Source organism: Notothenia rossii (genome assembly GCF_949606895.1).
Source record: "Notothenia rossii genome assembly, chromosome: 7".
Classification (NCBI taxonomy): domain Eukaryota; kingdom Metazoa; phylum Chordata; class Actinopteri; order Perciformes; family Nototheniidae; genus Notothenia; species Notothenia rossii.
In genome coordinates this window covers 21,367,105-21,390,654 of record NC_136905.1, presented here as the reverse complement: position 1 = coordinate 21,390,654, position 23,550 = coordinate 21,367,105, and the positions used below count along the sequence as shown (strand labels likewise).

General features: G+C 39.5%; 3 protein-coding genes across 3 annotated transcripts; 2 read left to right on the top strand and 1 right to left on the bottom strand.

Annotated features, from left to right (window-relative positions):
• Window positions 1-3,454: 3,454 nt before the first annotated feature.
• On the bottom strand, window positions 3,455-6,544 carry fpr1 (formyl peptide receptor 1). Its single transcript, XM_079691657.1, has 2 exons — window positions 6,478-6,544; window positions 3,455-5,830 (listed from the first exon to the last, which is right to left on the bottom strand). The coding sequence occupies exon 2, from the start codon at window positions 5,817-5,819 to the stop codon at window positions 4,674-4,676; it is 1,146 nt and encodes a 381-aa protein (XP_079547783.1). The 5' UTR covers window positions 5,820-5,830; window positions 6,478-6,544; the 3' UTR covers window positions 3,455-4,673.
• Window positions 6,545-10,509: 3,965 nt separating this feature from the next.
• On the top strand, window positions 10,510-14,743 carry LOC307046191 (trypsin-3-like). The gene is made up of 6 exons (XM_079692422.1): window positions 10,510-10,528; window positions 13,415-13,574; window positions 13,709-13,868; window positions 13,967-14,229; window positions 14,318-14,454; window positions 14,536-14,743. Exons 2-6 carry the CDS (start codon window positions 13,535-13,537, stop codon window positions 14,683-14,685), a joined length of 750 nt encoding a protein of 249 aa, XP_079548548.1. The 5' UTR covers window positions 10,510-10,528; window positions 13,415-13,534; the 3' UTR covers window positions 14,686-14,743.
• A 2,403-nt stretch (window positions 14,744-17,146) lies between these two features.
• Window positions 17,147-21,059, top strand: has1 (hyaluronan synthase 1). The gene is made up of 5 exons (XM_079692393.1): window positions 17,147-17,271; window positions 18,119-18,923; window positions 19,036-19,261; window positions 19,390-19,522; window positions 19,645-21,059. Exons 2-5 carry the CDS (start codon window positions 18,132-18,134, stop codon window positions 20,318-20,320), a joined length of 1,827 nt encoding a protein of 608 aa, XP_079548519.1. The 5' UTR covers window positions 17,147-17,271; window positions 18,119-18,131; the 3' UTR covers window positions 20,321-21,059.
• The last annotated feature ends 2,491 nt before the right edge of the window (window positions 21,060-23,550 follow it).

Here is a 23,550-nt window from a genome sequence, read left to right as displayed (position 1 = left end):
GCGGAAATAGCGGCTATTTTTAATAACCATTTAGTTAATTCTGTGAGGCTGACTATAAAAAGTCCCCAAACTGGTCATATATACTCATCACCTATTCTATTATCCCTGACAGAGACTTCTGAATCCAAAGTTAATTCAATAATTTCTTCTTAAAAAAATTCCAAATCAAAAGACACTTTTGGACTGGATTCTCTGTTTCTAAAGAAACATGCTACCACTCTCACAGGGACAATTACTAAAATAATTAACACCTCTTTTAGGGAGGGAAAATTCCCAAAAGACTGGAAGACAGCCATTGTTGTGCCAATCCACAACTGATGAAACAACTATAGGCCCATTAGTGTTTTACCTGTCATGTCTAAGATCTCTGAGCAATGTGTAGCTGAGCAATTGACTGGACATTTTAACTGTAGTACTTTCACACTACACCCCATGCAATTCGGCTTCCGAGCCAATCATTCCACTGAGACCGCAAATTGTTTCCTTATGGAAAATATCAAATCAAAAATGGACAAAGGAGGCATTGTTGGAGCAATCTTCTTAGATCTTAAGAAAGTTTTTAATACAGTCAATCATCAAGTACTCCTTCACAAAATGTATTATTTTAATTTCTCACCCAGTACAATAGACTGGATGAGCTCCTATCTGTCAGATAGAGTTCAGTGTGTAAGGGTCAGTGGCAAGACATCACCACCCCTGAGGAATGAACTGGGTGTACCCCAGGGATCTATCCTGGGCCCAATTCTATTTAGCTTCTATATAAATGACTTGCCATCAATGTGAGGTGCAAATGTATGCTGATGACACTGTCATTTATGTCCATGCAAAAACCAAGGCCCAAGCTGCTGCCAAACTAAGTGATACAATGGTACATGTACATCAATGGCTTACTGACTCACAGCTATATATAAATGTTAAGAAGACGGTCTGTATGTTTTTTTTAGCAAGACCAACACTGTATCACACTGTGAACCCAAGGTCTATGTGTCTGGGGAGGTCATTCAAACATTTACACATTTTAAATATCTAGGCATTATCTTTGACACTACTCTATCCTTCAAAAAACAAGTGAGAAAGGTAATGCAAATAACTAAATACAATCTAGCTAACTTTAGTGTACAAACTGGATAAAACGTCGGCTTTTTGTTGTTGTTCAGGAGTTGATAAGGGCCTGAACAATCGGCCCATTTGAGTTGGAGGACTTGTTGATCTTAAGAACTGGCTTTTAAGCAATCAAAAATGTGAACATTTTTAACTGTATGTATGATAGTATTTCATCTGTTTGCATGTTTGTCTGTCCCTATTTATTGTTGTACTGTTGTTGTCTGTTGCTGTGTGTATTTTTTTCTATTATGTTTTTATTTCTCTAGTCTTGTTGTGGTTATTTTAACATCTGGCCAAAAGGACAACAGTTGAAAATTAGCCTGGTGGCTAACACTGGTACGTTTACAGCAAAGTTGATCAATGTGCACTGTCCTTTAAATAAATAAACAAACAAACAACAAAAAAATGCTGGTAGAATCTCCCTCATGAGCAGGCATAAGCTCCGCCCCTCTTTTGTAATCAATATATATATATTTTTTAAAGCTTTATACATAAAATCAGCACTTTTGAAACAGGAAGTGAAATAGAGGGGTATGAGGCATGGCTAGAATGGGTGATCTGTTTGGTATTTTGAGCAAAACACTTCATAGACATGTTTTTTATATATTTTTATTTTTCTGAGACCTATGCTATTGCCTAAAAATTGCATGATAGGTGACCTTTAATATTTTGAAAGACATCTTGGCACTGCGGTTGATCTTTACTCATAAGTGCTTCCTTATATATGCAACATTTGAAGTATGTGTTGGCAACACTTTCAACTACCACTGCTATACTACTACTACTACTACTACTACTACTACTACTACTACTACTACTACTACTACTACTACTACTACTACTACTACTACCACTACTACTACTACTACTACTACTACTACTACTACTACTACTACTACTACTATAAATTATACAAATAGCACCATACCATAAAACATACTTTTTAATTTTCCTTCATTCCTAATGTTTAACTTTCATTTGAAGTTGACCCCATCGATGAATGTCAGCTTTTAATCAATCCATTCCACAAAAAACACACTGGACGCTGCACTAGGTCAGAAACCAGAGGAGACTTTGAGGTCCACCGTAGACGGACCACTTTTGGACAAAATGTCCTCTCCATTAAAGGCAGCTCACTCTGGAATAGCCTCCCAACTGAGATACGGGATTTTTCTACTCTCAATAGTTTTAAAGGTCAACTCAAAGAATGGTTGAGAAACAAACAGACGTGCAATCACCGCTAAATGCACTTTAACACGGGTATCTACTCTTGCACTTTATGTAGCTCTTGTATCTTCTCTTGCAATTTATATGTCGTTGCTGCTATATTGTATTACCATGTCATAAATACTTGTGTATACTGCTCTTGCTCTTTTGCACTTTTTGCATATCATGTATTTTGTTTTTGCCATGTTTGTAAAATGTAATTTTCTTAAATGTTTTATGTGAGGGACTGAGGATGAAAATTAGCTCAAAGCTAAATCTGGCACTGTTACGCTTGACACATTTTAATGTTTTAAGTGTTCATTATTGTGCATTGTCCCTGCCAAATAAACGATTAAAAGGAAAAAAAAAACTATAACTTAGTAAGTGGACTTTCTGCAGACATTATTGGAGCAAATACGGTATCTGAACTCACTAGTTTGGACTTTACTTAAACATGTCTACAATTCACAGTATACTACCCTCATTAGCAGCAGAGTATTGGCCAACACTTATCTTTACTTTTAGGTCGTATTAAACAACAACTTAAAGCTCACAATGACTTACAAAATACTTTTGTATTGTAGGTTTGTATAGTCTTTACATAAGGAATGTATTTATTTATTTATAAATAAGTTATCATAAATACTTTGTCACCAACAAATTCACCATTAACGTTTCATCTGAATTGTAGGACCAAAGGTAGAAGCCATAATTACCGAGTCTGGCACTTAAAGCCTACTCAAAATATTTATACATAATCACAAAAGACTGATGATTTTCCCACTTCCTGACTACTTGACTGAATGGCTTTAATGCTGCAAACAGTGCTACAAATCCTTTAGCACTATTAGAGGTAGGTCTATCTCAAAGGCTGCTGATGAATCAAGTGTTGTCTTTTCCCTCTTGACGTTTTCTGTCCTTGATCTGAGAAGCGCCTGATGTGTGCAACAGCTTCCTCTACTGGCCAAATATTATAACACCAACAATAACAATTTATAAAAATAAGTTCATCCTGTGTTTGGTTTATTTTTACGATAACTTTTTATTTTGTGTGACACCAGATTATGTGGATCGACAAAGGATAAAGAGATAAGAGGCTCACTATTTGATGGAGTTAAGTGGTGATTATGAAATGGAAACAGTCAAGTGAAATAACATTTTAATAATGAAAATAATGGTAACAACACAAAAGCAGTCTTTATCAGCTTCTATGGGCTGTTGGTACATTTGGACGTGTCTAAAACTAAATATTAAAAAAGTTTAATCATTTACATTGTTTACATAATATAAAATATTGTATAGAAACTTCATGTTAAATCACATCTGCCACACCATACCAAAGTCATACAAATCATAGAAAATGTTTGCCATTCCCTTATATTCCATCAAAAAAAGTTAATTGATGTTATCAAACATGCTAAATATTCACTGATTGCTTTTAAATAGATAATATTTTGTCTTTTTTGATTGTAAACTGGATATATTATCTTTTTAGGTAGTTACAAATCAAGACACAAGTACATGGCCTCCTTGGCTCCTTAAAGCACATGTGTTTGCTCGATAATAAATCTGAAAATTATACATTTAAATTATGAGATTATTACACATTATGCATTTACTCACATTGATATATGCACTTTTAAAATCACTATGATTTAAAGATCAATCGATGCCAAGCATACGATGTAGCTGCTATTTTAAGCAAGGTGAAAAGGTTATTATTAGGCTTACATTAGCCTTCAGTGAGCTGAATACAAATGATTAAAGAAATGTTTAAAGCATGCAGTAGACATGTAGCAGTTGAATGTTATACAACATAAAACATAGACATAACATGAATGATTTGTAATGAGAATTATTATACAGAATAAATGAATAATAAGAACACCAAGTGTAAGTAACAGCCCACTTAATTTCCCTTTATGAACCCAAAGATGGCCTTTTGTTGCATCTTGGATGCATTAGTTCAGATGTTTGAAGCGCAAGTTCCTCAGTTAATTGCTATTGATTTTCAATATGCTAGTTTAAAACATACTTTATTCTATGGCAAGGAAACAGTAGTCCATAATATTATAACCAGCCATATTTTCAAAATGCATTATCTCTCAAATGCATTAAAAAAAGATCTAGAAGTTGTAGTTTAATATTAACGTGTCTGCTCTAACATATTGTAAAAACTTTGGGTGAATTTGTCAATCATGTAACTAATATCAATACAGGTACCAGGTACAATGTTTAAAACTTACACCATTTTTACATATTGCCTTGAGGGTTTTCAAGCTTAGCTACAAAACCAAAGTTTAGTTATTTTGTATATACAGTGACATCTATGTACAATTACAGTGTCCATATCATTGACATCTTTATACCTCTGCATCAGAAACAGACTTGTCTTTGCTCCGACTCGTGACCATTGAGTTTGTGTAAGTATAAGAGCGAGAAACCTCTTCCTGGAAGGCAGTCTCCAATACATTCAGGATGGATTTACGGACCTTATCCTTGAAGTCTTGGCCCATGAACACATACAGCAGTGGATTCAGGCAACTGTTAAGAAAGGCCAGGCTGGTTGCTATAGGAACTCCAATGTTGATGACATGGTCTAATATTTCACTTGAATGATTAGCCATGTGATTTACCAACTCAATTAAAGCCATAATGTGATAAGGAGCCCAGCACAGGAAAAAAGTGGTGATAACTGCAGCGATGATCTTAAAGGGGCGACTTGACTGGCTGGCCAGGGTGCGGTTTCTTCTGAGACGATGGATTATCACAGCATAGCAGGAGACAATGACAGTGAAGGGGACAACGAATCCCAGGAGGAAGCGGGTGAGGGACATGGCCTGATGGCGAAAATGACGAAGCTGATTCACAGATTCTGTTACATAGTCATCAGAAAGAGCATAGTTGTTGAAGCAATTGATGATGTCATCGTTGTTATATGATGGCGCAGTGTCCCTAAACACAAAGTATGGAGTGCTGAGAATCAGAGCCAGTACCCAAACACCCAGACTCACACAGGACGCCTTGCGTACACTTCGGTGGTTCTGGGCCCAGACGGGCCACACCACAGACACACATCTGTCCACACTGATCACCATCAGGATGTAGACACTGGCAAACATGTTCAGAAAGCTTATAGTGCTGTTCAGCTTGCACATGAACTTGCCAAAAGGCCAGTGAAAACTCATAGCTGTGTACACAACACTCAGAGGCAGGAACGCTGTGAAGAGGAAGTCGGCCACAGCGAGGTTCAGGAACCACACTGTGTTAACTGTTTTCTTCATCTTGAATCCGGTCACCCAGATAACCACTCCATTCCCGAGCACACCGAGAACAAAGGCCAGGCAGTAAACAATGAGAGACATGATATTGAGAGACTGTCTCAGCTCAGCATGCTCTTCCTTGAAATCAAACTCATCATCATCATCTTCATAATAAGAGCCATTTCTACCATTGTCATCAGTTGAATTGATGAGATAGAAAGGAGTAGCTGTCATTAGATCCATCATTGTCTTAAGACCTGCAAAAAAATAAAACACAGCAAACAAATTAAACCTTTAAGTATTTTATTTAGATGGGAACAAAAGTCCCTAATAGTACTTAAGCTTAATGTTTTCATAAATAATGTTCACAAAAAGGCCAATAGAAAATGCTATTCACATGGACATGACAATAGTCCCAATTAATTTACATTTGGACGTTATGTATCTCACGTGAGCCACCACAATAGACAACAAGACAAATATTTCCTAAGAAAAACTTTCCTAACTTTCTGTGCTAGTTCGAGGTTTCATAAAATGACTCTAAAATGTACACTTGAAAAGTTTCGCTCTACATGCAGACATGCATAAGGTGCGCACATTTCATACTGAGTTAATTTACATCAGTGCACATATGGGACGGAAACACATACATCATTTAACCATTAAACCACTGTTGAATTAAAGCAAGAGTCCTTAGTTCTGATAAACAGGAGTCAAAACCCAGGTCAGAGGCTTAATTAACAATATGAAAATATTTGCATGTAACTGAGTTAAAAAGTCCACCTCAAAGAATCGCAAATCTCTGATACGAAAACTGTTGCCAGTGCAGCCTGCATCGGATGCTTTTATTGTCTAATGCCGCCTGAGCTACGGTTCCTGAGGATAACAAAGGTACAGCACCTACCGTTCTGAAAGCGACTGTTTGAAGAGGATGTGTCTTCGTTGCAGAAGACACCGGACACATCTGACCAGTCTGTGGACTTCGTGAAGATCTGATCCCTGACTCCTTAAATATGTGACGTCATTGCACTCATTGAGGCGGGACCTCAGGCTGCACCCCCCCCCCCCCTAAAAACCATTAAACCTCTTGTACTTTATTCTTAAGGCATTATTGTATACAGTTTCAGTAAATATGGTTATACATTTTCTAAAACAAAACACAATTTCGACTTAATTTAAAGACTTTGATACATTCAGATTGAAGATGATGTGTATATAGTTAGTCATGACATGCTGTTTTCTCAATACTAGTCTGACGCAAAAATCATGCCAAGACATGCTTTCTTCTTGAAAAAGCCAAACAACAGACATTTGGGAAACTCCAAAAGTGAAAACACAAAGTAACCAAACAACTAAATACATAAATTGTGGGTTATAAATATGACTACCTGAGACAGAGTTGAACAGTGGCTTCTCATGTGCCCCAGTGATCCTGCTGCGTAATGTGTTTTTCTCATTGTGGGTTGACCTCATGGTGGCTTGAGGTTAAGTGTCTTTGTCACTGTGCAAATTAACATCTGAAGACGTAGGTTACTTATTTTTAATGTCCTCCTCTCTTTACCCTGCAGGAACGTCACTGCAACATCTGTCGATAATTTAGGGTTGCCGTGAAGTTATATAAAATAGCAGGCTACTCCCTCTGTGCCCCTGTCCACTTGATGCTGGACACACAACTGTGCCTCTGATTTAAACTGGAAAACAAAAACAACATCCAATGTTGCACTTTAAAGGTCACCCATTATGCAAAATCCACTTTTTCATGTCTTTTATACACAAACATGCGTCCCCTCTGTGTAAAGACATTCAGAAAGTTTCAGGAAAAAAGATTCCCTCTCTTTTCGTCCTGATCCATTGATATAAAAACCTGTCTGAAAATGAGCTGATCAGATTTTGGCCACTTTGTGATGTCACAATGTTTTAATTGGGTTGTGCAACCATTAGCCAATAACCAACCAAGCTAACGCCCGCCCACCTTATCACCTGAATCTCCTCCTTTTTTAACAAAACATCTGACAGAGGGGCGTGGGGAGTGGCAGTTCATTTGTAGACAGACATGGGGTGTTTCTCAAAGTCGAGGAAGGCTGTTCCAGAGCCACTATTCCAAGCATACTACGTCATCGAGGGCCGCCGAAGGACTGTTCCAATGTCCAGCATACTTGGAATTCTACTGAGGCCGGCGTACTTCGTAGCGAGAAATTTCGAGGCTGCACATGTCTCCGCGGTCTAAAAATCCCCAAATGCTTTGCGCACGGACCAATTTCCTAATCTTTGGCGGAAATCGCGCTCCGTTTAAGGCGGGGCCTCGCATGACGCACACCTGCACACCTGCACACCTGTTAGCCTGTCCACAATTCTTCGTTTTCCGAGGCTAGGAAGGATTCTTGCCTCGCTTCTGAAGCAAGTGACTCGGAAGACATGTGCTACCAAGCAAGCGTCCTCGACATTGAGAAACACCCACAGAATCAGCACTGGCTGAAACAGAGGAGATTATGGGATGCTAAAATGCACAATCTGTTTGGTATTCAAGCCAAAAACTTCAGAGACATGTTTTGTATATATCTGAGACCTATAATATACTATTGAAAAAGAGTATAATAGGGAACCTTTAAAATCCAATCCTTCTGAAATGTGGAAAGACATTTAAAGTGCTATCATACTCGTAAATGGAGTTAGTGAAAGCACTACTGACCACAGTCAAACAATAAATAAAACAGGGTTTCCTATTTGTGCAAACTAGTCATTTTCTGTTGAAAACGGAAACAAAAATGTTGTAATAAAGTTAAAAGAAGGACTTCTTGAGAATGGATGGGATATTTAAATCAATCATTACACTGAACCATGCATTCCTGGAACATCTGACATTCACAGTAAAGGTGCATAAGTGTAGGCATCACTTCAGAGCGGTTCATTGCAAACCGCAGACCTGATTGCAATCTTAAAACAAAAGATAATTCATCTACCCACCCTGAAGCAAATCTAAGCTGTAAATCTTAGCAATTTCATCCTTTAAAGCCTGCTGTGGTACATTCCTGCTGCTTTTCTATTCCAGATATATCCCAGTCAAGTTCTCAGTCGCGAAAATGCGAGTCTATCTAAAGACTTGCCGTGTAGTTGAATAATTAAAAGAGTAAAAAAACATTATTTTGAACAAATACCAAGGCAAACCAGAGGACTTGAAGGCACTTAAAATCTCCCTGACTTACTGAAACTTCCTGCAGTGAACATGTTTTGTTGTTTAAACAGCAGGATGGAGGCATGGACACAGGGGAGTGTTTGCTGGAGAGAAAGAAAATCAATCTCATGTCCCACGAGTGCAACCCTACCTTTCTTTGCGAGATAAATGTTTCATCCGAGATTGACTCCATGGTCATAATTTCCTCCCACATGGTTCCTCTTTCTCAGTTTTTCGACCACGCTACCCACACATTTGTTCTTCTGTATAAACCATGTTTTGAGTTAAATCTTTTTCCCCCTACAAATCTTATGTGGAAAACTGCAAAACTTGATGAATGGACTCTTTCCCAGTATACTGTGCTTTCTCACTTTCCACGTGAACTTTAACAGGGAGTAAACAGATGTTAAGAAGAACTTAGCTATCAGAAACAAAGTTATTGAAAAATAATTTTTGGGGGAATAGAATTTGAAGAGTTTTGCAGTAAAATATGAAACCATTATTTAAATCATATGCACCAAATCAAACATGACTTAAAACCCTAACTTTGACACCAATAGACATATTTCTGTATCTGTACTTTCCAAAGAGTTGATTAGGAACAACAGACAGAAGTCACTCCTAAAATGAAAGCATAAAAATACACTGTGGTTGATATTTACTTGCATTGAAAACTCACTGGGTTGCACACAAGCAACATGGAACAAAGAAATCTAAATCCAAAGTTAGATCTAACAGTGAAACACAATGAGGCTCAATATCTTGAACTGATCAGATTCACACAGTGTGAGCTGCTATAACCTGCCCAACCCCAAGAAGTGAATCCCCCGCTAATTTACCCACACACCACACAGGAACTATGACCTGCCAAGAGTCCAGATGTGAGGGGGAGGACAGAAGGAGAGAGAGAGAGTAAAAGAGGACGAGACACTACACACTCTCAGTGAGTTCAGAGCATTACCCTTATTTAAGTGTGTGGGAGGACTTATGCCTCTGTCATTATTGCCTTTATTCTTTTGGAAACATAAACATTTAACATCTGAATATTCGTCCCCACTGAGAGAAATTCAACAGCCGGTCCAAAAACAATTCATCCTAACTGCAGGAAACCTAAATAAGTTGACCCAATTACCTTTTTCATCAATCCTTTCACAGTGAACTGTTCCGCCCTATTTGCAACAGTAAATGAGATTACTGTTTTAGCTAAAGTCTAGACAGTATGACTACTTTGTGTAGTTTTGTTTTGACCCTCTTGAGAAATCAGCCTCCACTTTTCATTTTCTGTGCTCTCATGTGCTTTTTGCATTTTCTGCCTTACAGACTTGCAGCAGAACTCGAAGGCAGAGCATTTTGCTGGTGTCTGTGGGGGATATTAATAGCTATCCCAAGGCTATAGTTTGAGGGAAGCCTTCAGAGCTGAGGGCTTGCCAGAGTTCTTGATTTACCAACCCAACATGCAATTATGTGTGTGCCGCACAAATACCAATTTGGGTGTGTAAAACAACTAGTGGAGGTTTAAAGAGAATTTAGTTTTTAGTAGAGGTTGATTGATGCAGTTTGAGTTTGGGGGTTTATTGTTCACTACAGCAGCTGGGAGGGTGGGGTCGAAACCTGAAAGGCACAGCTAAATGTACGAGGTATGTTTGTGTCTGTGTGCGCGGCAATGCAGAACTCATGATGTGACTCCTGCTCCCATCATCACTGTAATACACCCAGTATTTTTCATCGCTGCTGAGAGCTAAACAATGTGAGCTCACAGTATTCTTAACTCCTCTTGTGAAATGTGAGTATAGTATGCTAGCTGTTGTGTTGAAATCAGACTCCAGTTACACTGCCACAAAGACACAAATAGTGAGAATCTGCAGCGTCCTGAAACCACAAAGGATTGTTGATTTTGTTGCGGTGATGACTGGAAATCAACCCTTGTCTCACGGGTGCGGAGAGGTCAGGAATTTTGTTTTTTTTTATTCAACACCGGTGCCAATGGCTTTCGTTCCTTTGGCTGACTGAAGGTTTTTTTCCATTGAAAAACACCACACGCAGGGAAAAAAAGCTAAACCTCAATAACCTAAAACCACTTCCTTACGTCCCTACTTTCAACCGCAATGCCTGGTCCCCCTCAGCAGACCTAAAGGATATGAATAATCAGCCTAGGCTCTGTCTGAAAACAAGGCTGGCAGGCATAAGTCATACACTGAGTCGACACAGAGCTCTCTCTGAGGGTATTCTTGGGTACGATGGAATGGGGTTAGAGGGACCGGAACTGGTTAAACAGGGAGCAGCAGATGGTGAAATCAATGGAAGTTATGATCCTATCCATGTACTGTAACTCAGGTTAATGGTGGGAAATGGTGGGGAAAAAAGGTGGGGGCAATTATTTAAGGTCAATGACAGTTTTAGATTGAATGCAAAGCATTTATCTCGTTTCTTTCTTCATCAAGCGGATCACATCCTGGATGTTGTTTTGCACGTGTGCAACTGAAACTGGCATCTGGGTGTCATATGTAGTACTATCAAAGACGTTTCTTGGCAATTAGCTCAGGGACTCTTTGCATTTGTTGCTCATTTTAACGATTTTGGAAATTTGGTTTTCTCAAATAAATGCCATTGAAATGTCCTATAGCCTCATGTTTACTGCTGAAAACTTAATGAAATGTTATCTCTACTGTAGTTATAGAGTAAAGAGCAAACAAACAAAACAGTGAACACAAATGCACCCTGAGGCTTTTCATTTATTTACAGAGAGGATTTTTCTCAGCAGAATGTTGCGCTTGATTGCAATTGAAGAAGAATAAAGCAAGTGCTATGCAGGTTGTAAGAGGAATGATGCAGACAGGAGTGTGCCACACACTAATGATGGGGGAGAACTTGCCTGTGCTGGATGGGAATGCGTTATATTTTAGCCTTAAGTGTATAATCATAGGGTTTGGTTAAATGCACCCTCACATTTAAATGTTTTCCTGTCTGGTTCTGATAAACACCTATGCTCATACATGAGTAACGGAGCCTTGTACAGTACCTCTCAGTAAGCCTCCATTCTGTAGCATTGACTCAGCAATGATAAGCAGTTTTCCAATGTCAAAACAGTAAGAGTGCTGATTTCCTTTGAACATCTCATACCCAAACCAGATAGATAGAGGACAGTGATACATGTGTTTCCTAGGAGGATTAAACAATTTAATTTCAAACTGTTGAATCATGCAAAGTTCTGCTTTACTGTAAAGGAGAAACACGTTTCTTTTAACTTATATAAATAGTTTAAATGGCTCCAAAAGGTTGTAGGAAAACGTATGACGAACATTCTGTTAGTGACAATAAACAAATGTTGAATAAAATGAATTAACAACTGAATGCTTTCAGTGTCAACAACTGTATAACAACAATATACGGGAATCTGAAAATGCTGTAATATGTTTTGGCTAGGATTATTTCATGTTAAAGGTGCTATGTGTAAAGCCTGGAAACATGCTCCATATAAATAGGTCAGCATTTCACCTTTTCTACTGCTTCCATAAAACATACATTTCCAATCATCAGTTATTAAAAGCCATCTACTAACAAACAGCAGGACAAATGAAAGCACGATTCAACGTTTTTGGAACTCAACAACACAGCTCTCTGTTAATCTCCATGTGTGGAGTCGGCCTATAGTTAATCTTAGTAAACTGTGTTTTTACTGTGCCACTAAAAATGGACTGTGCATTCTGTAAACGCTTTGATAGTTGGTATATTGGAATAAACCCAAAGTGGCAGAAACAAGTGTAACCTGTGAAACGCCAGCAGTAGAAAGTTTGCTATGTACGGTTTGCGCTGGCTAAATTTGAGGTGCAGCCACAATTGAAGGTGCATTTCCCTGAGCTGAATCCTGCTCTTTTAAAAAGAAAGTTTTTATTTGTATTTCTATGGCTTTAAATGTAATCCAATAAACTGCCTAATACACACAGACCCAGTTCCTCCAACCATTGACCCCTGACAGCTCTTTTTTTACTCATCTCATGTTGGAATGGGGGCAATCTGGAGCTACAATGATTCACTTTGGCCTTTAGACAAGCAAGTGGAATCACTGTATGAGTGTGATGTTTATCACCCTGTAACCTCTAAATATTTAGCTGAACATTTTGATAATTTTTTTATTTGAATGTTTTAGATGACATTTCTGGCCAAGTGGTAAGCATTGCACTTTTAAGGTTGAGCAATAGGTTGTTCATATCATGTATTGCAACGCGATTGCAACACAGCTACATGTACATACTGGATCTTTCCAGGCAGCAGCTGGCTGATAACAGACCTCCTTTAAAGTATGAGTATGCAGAATACGAATACAAAACAAATAATACTTTATATATGTTTTTTTTCTTGGCTCTCTGGGTGATGGAAATGGCACATTTGCTATCAGACAATTTAACTGTCCAGGAGGGTGTTTAACCACTTGTAATACAAACACATACCAAGTTTTACTTAACATCCACACGTGTGAATGTTAATTTATAGTCACTAAAAGGCAATATACATCTCATATCCAGGCAACTGCTCAAAATCTCAGACTAAAAGCATGCTCCAAAAGGGGAATTCCAAATGTTAGTTGGCAATTCAAATAGTTTACTCTTTCAAGCTGTTTTCCCCCCAGTTTGCTTTTCTGTCTTTCACAGTATACTGTAAATTGTTCTAGGGAAATGTAACACATGTTTACCTCTATGCTAGAGGACCTTGAGAAAAAGGAGATAAGAGCATTAAAATACCTGAAATCTACAGGGTGAGTGCACATTCATCTTCTGGCCAGACAGCAGGCATGAAGCTTTTCCTTCTTCTGACTCTCTTTGGAGGGGCAGGTATAGTACATCATTTATAAATACTGTACCAAATCTGAATGTGTGGCATTGAGTAGTCTAACATTTTGATGATTAATGATTGATGTCAATAACATAATTGATCTGTTTTTGTCTTTTTTCCAATGTTTCAACAGCTGCAGCTGCCCTGAAGGAAGATAACAAGATTGTTGGAGGTTATGAGTGTCCAAAAAACTCTGTGCCCTACCAAGTGTCTCTCTACACGGGGTACAACTTTTGTGGCGGGACTCTTCTGTCTGAGGAGTGGGTGCTCTCTGCTGCACACTGCAGAACAAAGTAAGAAATACAAGCATGCAAAACCAAACTAGAAGCTGGTAAACACTGATGGATTGATGTCAAAGTTTATATCTTGAGATTTCCATTATTTCTTCAAGGTCAGATATAGAAATTCGGCTGGGAGAGCATGACATCTTTGAACCCGAGGGAACAGAACAGCACATTATGTCTGCCAAGTTTATTCGACACCCTGACTACAACTCCGGCACACAGGATAGTGATATAATGCTGATCAAACTTAGTCGACCTGCCACTCTGAACAGCTACGTGCGCCCTGCTGCGCTCCCTTCAAAGTGTGCCAGTGATGGGACAATGTGCCAAATCTCTGGATGGGGGAATATCCGTCCCAGTAATGAGGGCTGTGAGTCATCAGACTGTTTGAGATTGTCCAAAAAATGCCATTTCTAACATTATTGTATATAAAAACATGATTTGTCTGTCCTTTCCAGCAAGGTACCCTCATAAATTACAGTGCCTGGAAGCCCCTCTCCTGAGTGATGACACATGCTTTAATTCATATCCTTTCCAAATCACTGAAAACATGATCTGTGCTGGCTTTCTGGAGGGTGGGAAGGACTCCTGTCAGGTAATATAAAAATGGCTGCTGTAATACAAAAGAATTGTTTCTGTCACTATGTGCACCAATCCTCTTTTGTTATATCTTCAGGGTGACTCTGGGGGTCCCATGATGTGTGACAGAGAGCTCCATGGAGTCGTGTCTTGGGGGAAAGGATGTGCTCAAAAGAAAAAGCCTGGGGTGTACACAAAGGTTTGCAATTACCTCTCCTGGATCAAGAACACCATGGCATCTGGCTGAGCAGCATACACATCAAAGTATTTGCATGTTAACTGGCAGTAAAGTCAACTACATGTGATGTGCTGTGTGTGCAGTGTGGTTTTTAAGTCATTACATAAGAGTGTGTATCTATAAATAACATCTTGAATGAAGGGAAGTACATCTGCCTCCTACAACTACTTTGACTTTTCATTAGAGTGAATTGACAGACAGGTGTTTTGCCCTGCAGGTGTATAAAACAATTTTGTCTGGAAAGCCACTTGTGCTTAGCACCCTATAGCTTTGGTAAGGAGGACTGTAAATCCAAATGGCATCTAACTAAGTATAGAGGGTAACACAGAGATCTAGCTGCCGCCCATGCTTTCACTGTATTTGACTCTAGAAGTTTATACTCAGAACAACTTTACAATGAATAGGCAGACATGTTCCTTGCTCACGGAGGGCTCGGTAGAACACAGAGTAGTTGAGAAACAAACCTGCTATTTACAGTCAGTAAATCACAAAGGAGCAATAAATGCTACTTCACTGCTCTCTGTGGGCTGAAACTGTAAAGTATGTTGCGCACTCCACACTCCACCATCCCTGATTATGTAGCACTGTATGCAACAAATAATGGTACTTCAACATTTGACTATTCAGCAACTGTATATGTTGTAGTTGGGCTTGAATGTTGTTTGTATTTGGAGTAAATTGGAGCATTTTAGTTTTTTTCTTCAAAACTATTAATACATACTGCAAGACACCAACTCCATATCTATGAAACTGTTTTGTTACTACCTCTCTGTGAAAGCTCCCAAACTAGGATTCAAACAACAGCATCAGGTGCCCTTATAGAAAAGCTCAATCACAAAATGCTCCTGTGATTTGCGTGTATTTCGGTTCCTTGGGTGTGGCACACAGCAGCAGGGTGAGTCACGAGGCATTTGCTTGACCATAAAGAGGCATAACGAGGACTCATTTATGCACAAGAAATAGCTCTTATTGCCATGAAGCATGCTGGAGGCTGCATCGTTTTATTTTTGAAAACAGAGCTTTGGAAAGGATGTTGTTTCTGGCAACATAAATCTGCATGTTTCGAATCTTACAGGATTCCACAAACTATGTTTACGAGCTTCTGATGGTAGCTTCGGAGAAGAGTCATTCTCCTGCAAATGCACACCAACTCAGTTATCCCTCAGCGACTTCATTGACTATCCAGGGACAAGTGGGAAAGCACTATACTACTTTAGCCATGATCATTTAACGAAAATAGAGCTTTAAAAAGGGAAGAATGAAGATAGCAATTTGATAGATTAATGTTAACACATTGTATGGTGAATTAAAAGTAACGAACAATGGCTCACATGCATACAGTTTTATGATTGATGAAAACATACAGATGTCTTGGAGTAAGCCCACATATATTAACATGTGCAATAAGTCAAGCCAATTCACCATCCCAAAACACATTGACCGGCTCAGCCTCCACACATGACATCAGTTGCCTCGTGGCTTCTATTTGGGTCGACATGAAGCGTGTTGACGGCTCGGGACAACTTCTGCGGGTAAGGGTGGGGACCTTCGTGAGCGGTCAACAGTTTCCCCTGTAAAGGAACTCTCCAGGGATGTAATCATGGTTTTAATTCAGGACAGTGGCAGCAACTGAACCAGCTGCGTTTGTACTCTGAAGGCAAAGATTAGTAGAACAAAGACAAGACTTCCTTTTACTCTGTGACATCAGCTTTACTCCTTTGATATTACACTTCACCACTAAAACGTTTTTCCACTACTTCCTAAAACTTAAATACCACTTTGTTATATTTAACCGTCGCAGTGTCAGATAGGAACCAGCAGAGGGCAACATCCAACCAGTTTACAAGCTTGACTGCAGCTTCTGAAGTTACTTAATACTCCCTCTTAAGGTTAATGCGATTGAATACCTGACATCCTCTTCGCTAGGCACATATTCTCTAACCAAAGCTGTTAGGTAATTGTGGTGGAGTAAAAGGTAAGATTGAAAGTTAAATGTAGCATAAATTACATTTTGCTCAAGGGTTAGGGTTAAGGGTTAAAAAATAAGTAAAAAGCAAATATAGACTTTTACTTAACTACAGTGATTGAGTAACTGTACTTCCACCACTGATCGAGTGGACAAATATGTGTAATTTGAGTGCAAAAGTGTTATTTAACTTGGGCTATGTTAATGTTAGTGCGGCTGCAAAATAGAACTTTATGGCAATATGAGCAAACAGAAGTCCTACTTCTTGGTTTCCTCTTTGTTTATTTGAAGCTCATGTACTGTACCGTTCAGTTTGGAAACTTCTTTCATTGCATTACAGTAAATAGTCTTGTCCGAGTGGTCCCAGACTTAAATTTTCTGTCTTAAAAGACAAAAGAAAGCCGCACAGATGTGCTCGCACGACGTCAGTCAGAGGGACCACCGCCTTGCTTCTGACGTAGGCTGAGTCAGTGACAGCGCCTGTATGCAAATGTGTAACCCCCAGCCTACACATGGCCGATGCTTTCACCCTAGCCTATAAAGCGAACTACCGTCATGCCAAGTTCACACAGAAGAGAAACACCGGACGGATGTCTCGCAAATTGAAATCCAGGGGAGCTTAACATCAGGTAGGTGCGAATAAATAATTGTTGCATGATTGTAGTACCGGTGATGTTTGTAAATGACTTATAAACTCATAGATACAGTTGTCTTTGTCGGAGTTAGTTGAGATAAGTTGTGATTTAAATATAAACAAAAATATCTTCTGTAGAATCATGGCATGTCACTCAAAATGATTTGATTTAAAACACAAATGTTTAAATAAAAACAGACATCCCATTTCTGCTAGAGGTAAGTTGCCTGATGAAATGCATATTACATTTACTCTCGTGTGTTTTTAATCTGATAATTAATGTTTTCAATTCATCAACCCCGGTGTTAGTTCTTGCTTTGATACATAGTCAGTTAAATGTTTCTATTAGAATAAGGTTTTATGCTATGTTTCAGAGTGAGTGTTGTCTGACAAGCTATAAAGCAATTGTATAAACAAGCATTAAAAAAAAAAGATTTCATATTATTCATAGTTTGGAATAATCTTTGAAATACTATATTATTGCATACATTGAAAAATGTAAAAAATAATAAGTTAGACATAAACAGATAATGTTAACACACTACCTAGTCTTTTGATCCCACTGTGTGTTATTGCTGGTTTTACATAACCTGAACTATTTATCATCATCTGTTTATTTACAATATAGGACAAGGTTGTTTACATTTAAAAAGTTATAACATGGATCTTAAAGCTTGGCCTGGTTACTGTATAATTGTTCAACTTATGGCTTTTTAGCAAATCTTAAAAAAGAAATATAAACCGATTAACTCCATGTACAGTAACACACCCTGAACTCTGTCTGTGTACATTTTTAGCATAACCGAGCAATTCTATAACTGTTGTGTTTTCTTGTGTGATAGGTATAGAAACACAATGGATCTGAAACCTTTATTGAAGAACTTGGGCTCAATTGTCCGCGCCATCTGCACTTTTGGGTTTGCTGTGCTGGTTATGTGCTTGCTGGTGTGGGCCTATGTGGACGGTTTTCAGCTGGTAACATCCAAATATGGAATCATCTCCTTTGGCTTTTATGGGCTACTCCTCTCACTTCACGTGTTGGTCCAGAGCCTCTTCGCCTTCATTGAGCACGGACGAATGAAAGCACGCACAGAGCCCTGCTCCTTTACCAAAAAAATTGGCTTCACAATATCAGCCTATCAGGAGGATCCCGCTTATCTCAAGGAGTGCCTCAGCTCCATCAAGGCCCTCAGCTATCCTCCGGAGCTGCTGCGCATCATCATGGTGATCGATGGGAACACAGATGATGACCGGTACATGATGGAAATGTTCAGAGAGGTGTTTGCAGACCGGGACCCTGGCTGTTATGTGTGGAAAAATAACTACCATACGTGGAATCCCATCCAGGCCCAGCAGCCTGTGGAAACGGCAACAGAAATGGGCCCAGAAGGGGATGCTGAATTGGACACAGGAGGGGATGCTGAATTGGGCACAGGAGGGAATGCTGAAATCGGCCAAGGAGGGAATGCTGAAATCGGCCCAGGAGGGGATGCCGAACCAACTTTTGTTGAGGACCCAGAGCGAAGAGACGTAGAGCAACTGATCCGGAACAAGCAGTGCGTGTGCATCATGCAGAAGTGGGGCGGCAAGCGGGAGGTGATGTACACTGCGTTCAAAGCACTTGGGTCATCAGTGGACTATATACAGGTGTGTATTCTTCTTTTTGAAATCATATTCCCTATGTTTAAAAAAAAGAAAAAGTGATTGAACCATAGTGTGCAATTTCTTTATGACAAGACTCTCTTACTCCCTCCCTTAGGTGTGTGACTCAGACACCAAGCTGGACACTCTGGCCACCATTGAGCTGTGTAAAGTGTTAGAAAGTAACGACAAGTACGGTGCTGTGGGAGGAGATGTGATGATCCTTAACCTGAAAGACTCTTACATCAGCTTCATGAGCAGTCTTAGATACTGGATGGCTTTCAACATCGAAAGGTCCTGCCAGTCCTTCTTCGACTGTGTGTCCTGCATTAGTGGTCCTTTGGGTGAGAGAAAAAGCTTATTCCCTTTTGATATGTGTCAATGTATTGGTGTACATGTCAAGCAGTTGTATTCAGAGCTGTAATGCACTGTTCTAACTCATTGTGTTTCTTTCTTGAATTGCTCCATAAAGGTCTGTATAGGAACGATCTCCTCCAGCAGTTTCTGGAGTCCTGGTACAATCAGATGTTTTTGGGAAGTCACTGCACATTTGGTGACGACAGACATCTTACCAACCGAATGCTGAGCATGGGCTATGCTACAAAGTAAGAAGCTTTTCAACATTGTGCACAGTTATGATATCAGATGCAATTATCTTGATGTGACGGTGTAACCTTTGCTGTAATGATAAAGGTTTCATAAATCTTGTTTTTGCCTTTTCTTTTAGATACACAGCCCGCTCCAAATGCTACACAGAGACACCTGCTGAGTTTCTGCGCTGGCTGAACCAGCAGACTCGCTGGACAAAATCATACTTCCGCGAGTGGCTCTTCAATGCAATGTGGTGGCATAAGCACCACCTCTGGATGACTTACGAGTCCATCGTCTCGGGTATTTTCCCCTTCTTCGTTACAGCCACAATCATCCAGCTGTTTTGGACAGGCACGGTGTGGGACATCCTCTGGATCCTGTGCTGCATCCAGCTGATCGGGCTGGTGAAAGCATCTTACGCCTGTATCCTGCGCAGAGACATGGTGATGGTGTTCATGTCCCTCTACTCGGCCCTGTACATGACCAGCCTGCTGCCTGCCAAGTACTTCGCCATTCTCACCATGAACAAAAGCAGCTGGGGGACTTCTGGCAGGCGTAAAATTGTAGGGAACTACATTCCTCTTCTCCCTCTGTCGGTGTGGATGGTCATTTTACTAGGCGGGCTGGGTTACTCAATTTACAGGGAGAGTCAACTGGACTGGTCCGAGCCAGCCAAAGTAGAGGAACTCACCTTTATCATTTTTGGCTGCGTGGCCTACATCGTATACTGGCTGCTTATGATCATCCTTTACTGGGTGTGGTTCCGCAAGTTATGTAGAAAACGGGTAGGAAGTTATACTTTAAGTGTGTAGTGTCCAGTGAAGGACACTTAAAGTATAACAACAAATAGGAAAATAATTGATTTTAATTCAACTATTTACCTTATTTTGTTCTGTGGGTCTTTATTTATTTATTTAGTCTCACATTTCAGTAACTGATGGACAGGGTTTTCCCGGCAGTTTCTAAACCAACACACTTCAAAGTGTTAATATTGATGAAGTGGATCAAATCCGCTCTGCAATAGTGTTTAGAAAATATAAATAATATATGTAAGAAAACAGGTTTGATTCATATGGAGATGTTATTGCACATTTAAATGAAACTGTACTGAGGGCTTTTGCGCCCATGCACTTCTCAGGTTTCTCTTTGTCAGTTTATGATGGGAAGAAGGCATTTTATATTTGTTCAAGATATCTGAGAAATGTAATCTCATGTGTATTGTATTTAAAGTAGGTAGCAATTAATCTTGGATTATTTGTTTTAAAAATATGTTTAGACTATGTATCTGCATAATGTATGTGTACTGTATGTACTGTAAGCATACTTCAACAACAATACCTGGATAGCACTTTCTGCAGAGTTGCTGCGATTATAATGCTGAAAGATAAACTGTTCTCTACAGTATATGAAAATTAAAGTGACGCTGTGGCCTAGGATCAAAACATGGAGGCTTGAAGGATGAAACAATGGGGACTGATGTTTCATATTGTAGGCAGTAAAATGCACCTTGATTGCATTGACAACATTTGTCACTTTAGCACACACACAGAAACACACACACACACATATATATATATATATAAACATATAATGGCTGGATATTGTCGGTAAATGTGAAAACTTTGATGGTTGTGGAAATTTGTACAGAATTGAAAAAGAATAAATATTTTTTTAATGTGTTCAACTCTTTTCTTTGGGTGATGAAAATCTCTTTCCAGTAAACAGAAAAAACAATGTCTTAGTAGATCATTAGTTAGTTACATAATTCTGTATACAGGGGAAACACTGTGATGTCACAGTGTTCAAGTTTTAGAGATTTACAGATACAATCTTCACGGCACTGATAAGAGAAATGTGAAACTGCCACAAGGGCAGCGATCCCTCTATTTACAAGGAGCACCCAGGAGCCAACAATATAATTCACCTCTGTGTTCAAAGTACATTCGGATAGTTTAAAAAACAATAAAAAAGAGGTTTCCATGTTAAAGTAGTTTATAACTCAGTTTCCACAGATTAGTAAATCAATGACAATCTGCAACTTCAAGATAATCACTATTACTATTTCTGGGCCGGAAACTGCTGCACATCTAAATTGGTAAAAGTGTAATTATCAAAGGTGATAGTGAGAGTGAAAACCCTTTTCTGAATCAGAACACCTTTATTCGTCCCACTGAGGGGAAATTTACATTTGTTACAGCAGAAAAGAGCCAAAGACAGCTTAAAGGTGGGGTAGGTAATTCACTTCAGAAACACTTTTTGTTATATTCCATGGAATGCTCTTAATATCCCGATAGCAATGAATACATTACATGCTTTGACAATAAATGTCATCTGTGGATACCGTGGTGCTTTTCAAATTTCAACCAAGCCGGCCCGGCTCAGATAATTGGATGGCCTACCTGCCTGTCAGCCTTCCATCTCATGCACAAACTTATCTCATGCCCTCATTGGTCATGTGCGCGTTCGTGTGTGTTGGAGGAGGAGCTCTGTAAAATGCTGCGTTCACATCGGATGCGATGCGATGTTTGGGTCGGCGCGATTACATGTAAAGTCAATGCAGAGACGCGGACAGACGCAAATTCGCTCCGACGGCGAGCATGAAGTGTATGGAGCTATTTCAGGGTCATAAGTTTTGATCATTCAAAAAAATACAATTTATTTGAAAGTCCAAATTTTCCTCCTGAACTTTGAAAAATACAATGTTTCATTCAAAACAAAAAAAAGTATTTGAAATCATTTTTCAGGTTGAATATTATTTTGATTCAGTTCAGCAATTTTTTTTAATTAAATATTTATTTTCATATTTCACTTTTATACATATTTTCATATTTGAATACTTGTTTTTTTCAGTTTCAGATTTTACGTTTTCAGATTCAAAATAGTTATTTTTTGAGTTTCAAATCTTTTTTTTTCAGGTTTCAATCTTTTTTTCGCCTTCAGATCGTTTTTCCCTTTCAGATCTTTTTTTTTCGCTTTCAGATCTGTTTTTTTCGCTTTCAGACTTTTGACCCTGATATTAGCCGCGTTCACACCGGAGTACTTTTCCCACTTTAGTTCCGATAGAGTTCCGAAATGTCGCGTTCACACCAGAAAGAGCCGGAACAAAAATTAGTTAATGAGAACCTTTTTACCCCCTTTTCCGTCCCTGCTAAAGCGCAGGGACTCTCATGCGGCTCTCTTGTGAGAAAAGAGCTATATTTCTGATTGGCTGGGCGGATTGCAAACCACGCCCCGTAAAACTCAAAAAAAGTGTTGTGAAGCCACCATTTTATTAGCATTATTAGCATTAGCCCAGCGCAGAAACGCAGAGAGACTAACTTATGGCAACACAAAATAAAACATGGGAGCGGTGGAGATGAGGAGGTGTCGGCGTTCTGGCGATTTACTCGGAAGAAGCGTATTCTATCTATACGGCGCTGCTCGGAAGGCTTCAGTAGAAGCTGCTGGGAGTCCCAGCAGCTTCTACTGAAGCCAATCCCCAACAACCGGGTTATGGCTAGAAAGGATCCGTCTAATGTAAATATGATGTCACGTTCTCGTTCTAACTCTCGTTGTAATCGGAGCGGCTCGGCTGTAATCGGAAAGGGTCGGGGTGGGCGGGACGCGGGAAGATCGCGGGAAGATCGAGAAGAGACGTCGTTCTAACTCTCGTTGTAATCAGAGCAGTGGTAACCACTCAAAGTCCTCAAGAGATAGGAAACGACAGCAGTGTGGGACCTTATTGCGGGAAATTACTGAGCACACATACCACCTACAGGATGAGACGTTCATGTGTACAGTGATATCAAGACTAAATGATCTTTTGGAGGACGTAAAGCAACACACCCCACATGACAGTAGTCTTCCTCTCACCTTCACGCCACCCAAACACAAAAGGCAGAAGAGGACCATAACACCTCTCAGTACCAGCCATCGTAGACACCCTTTTTCAGGCCGGGTGGGTCATAAAGCTGAGGTCATGAGATCCAACTACAGAGTGGACAGCTTGAACAAGATTTTAAAAGCTAAGTCCCCAGAGTCTAATGCGGGAGGAGCAGGCAGG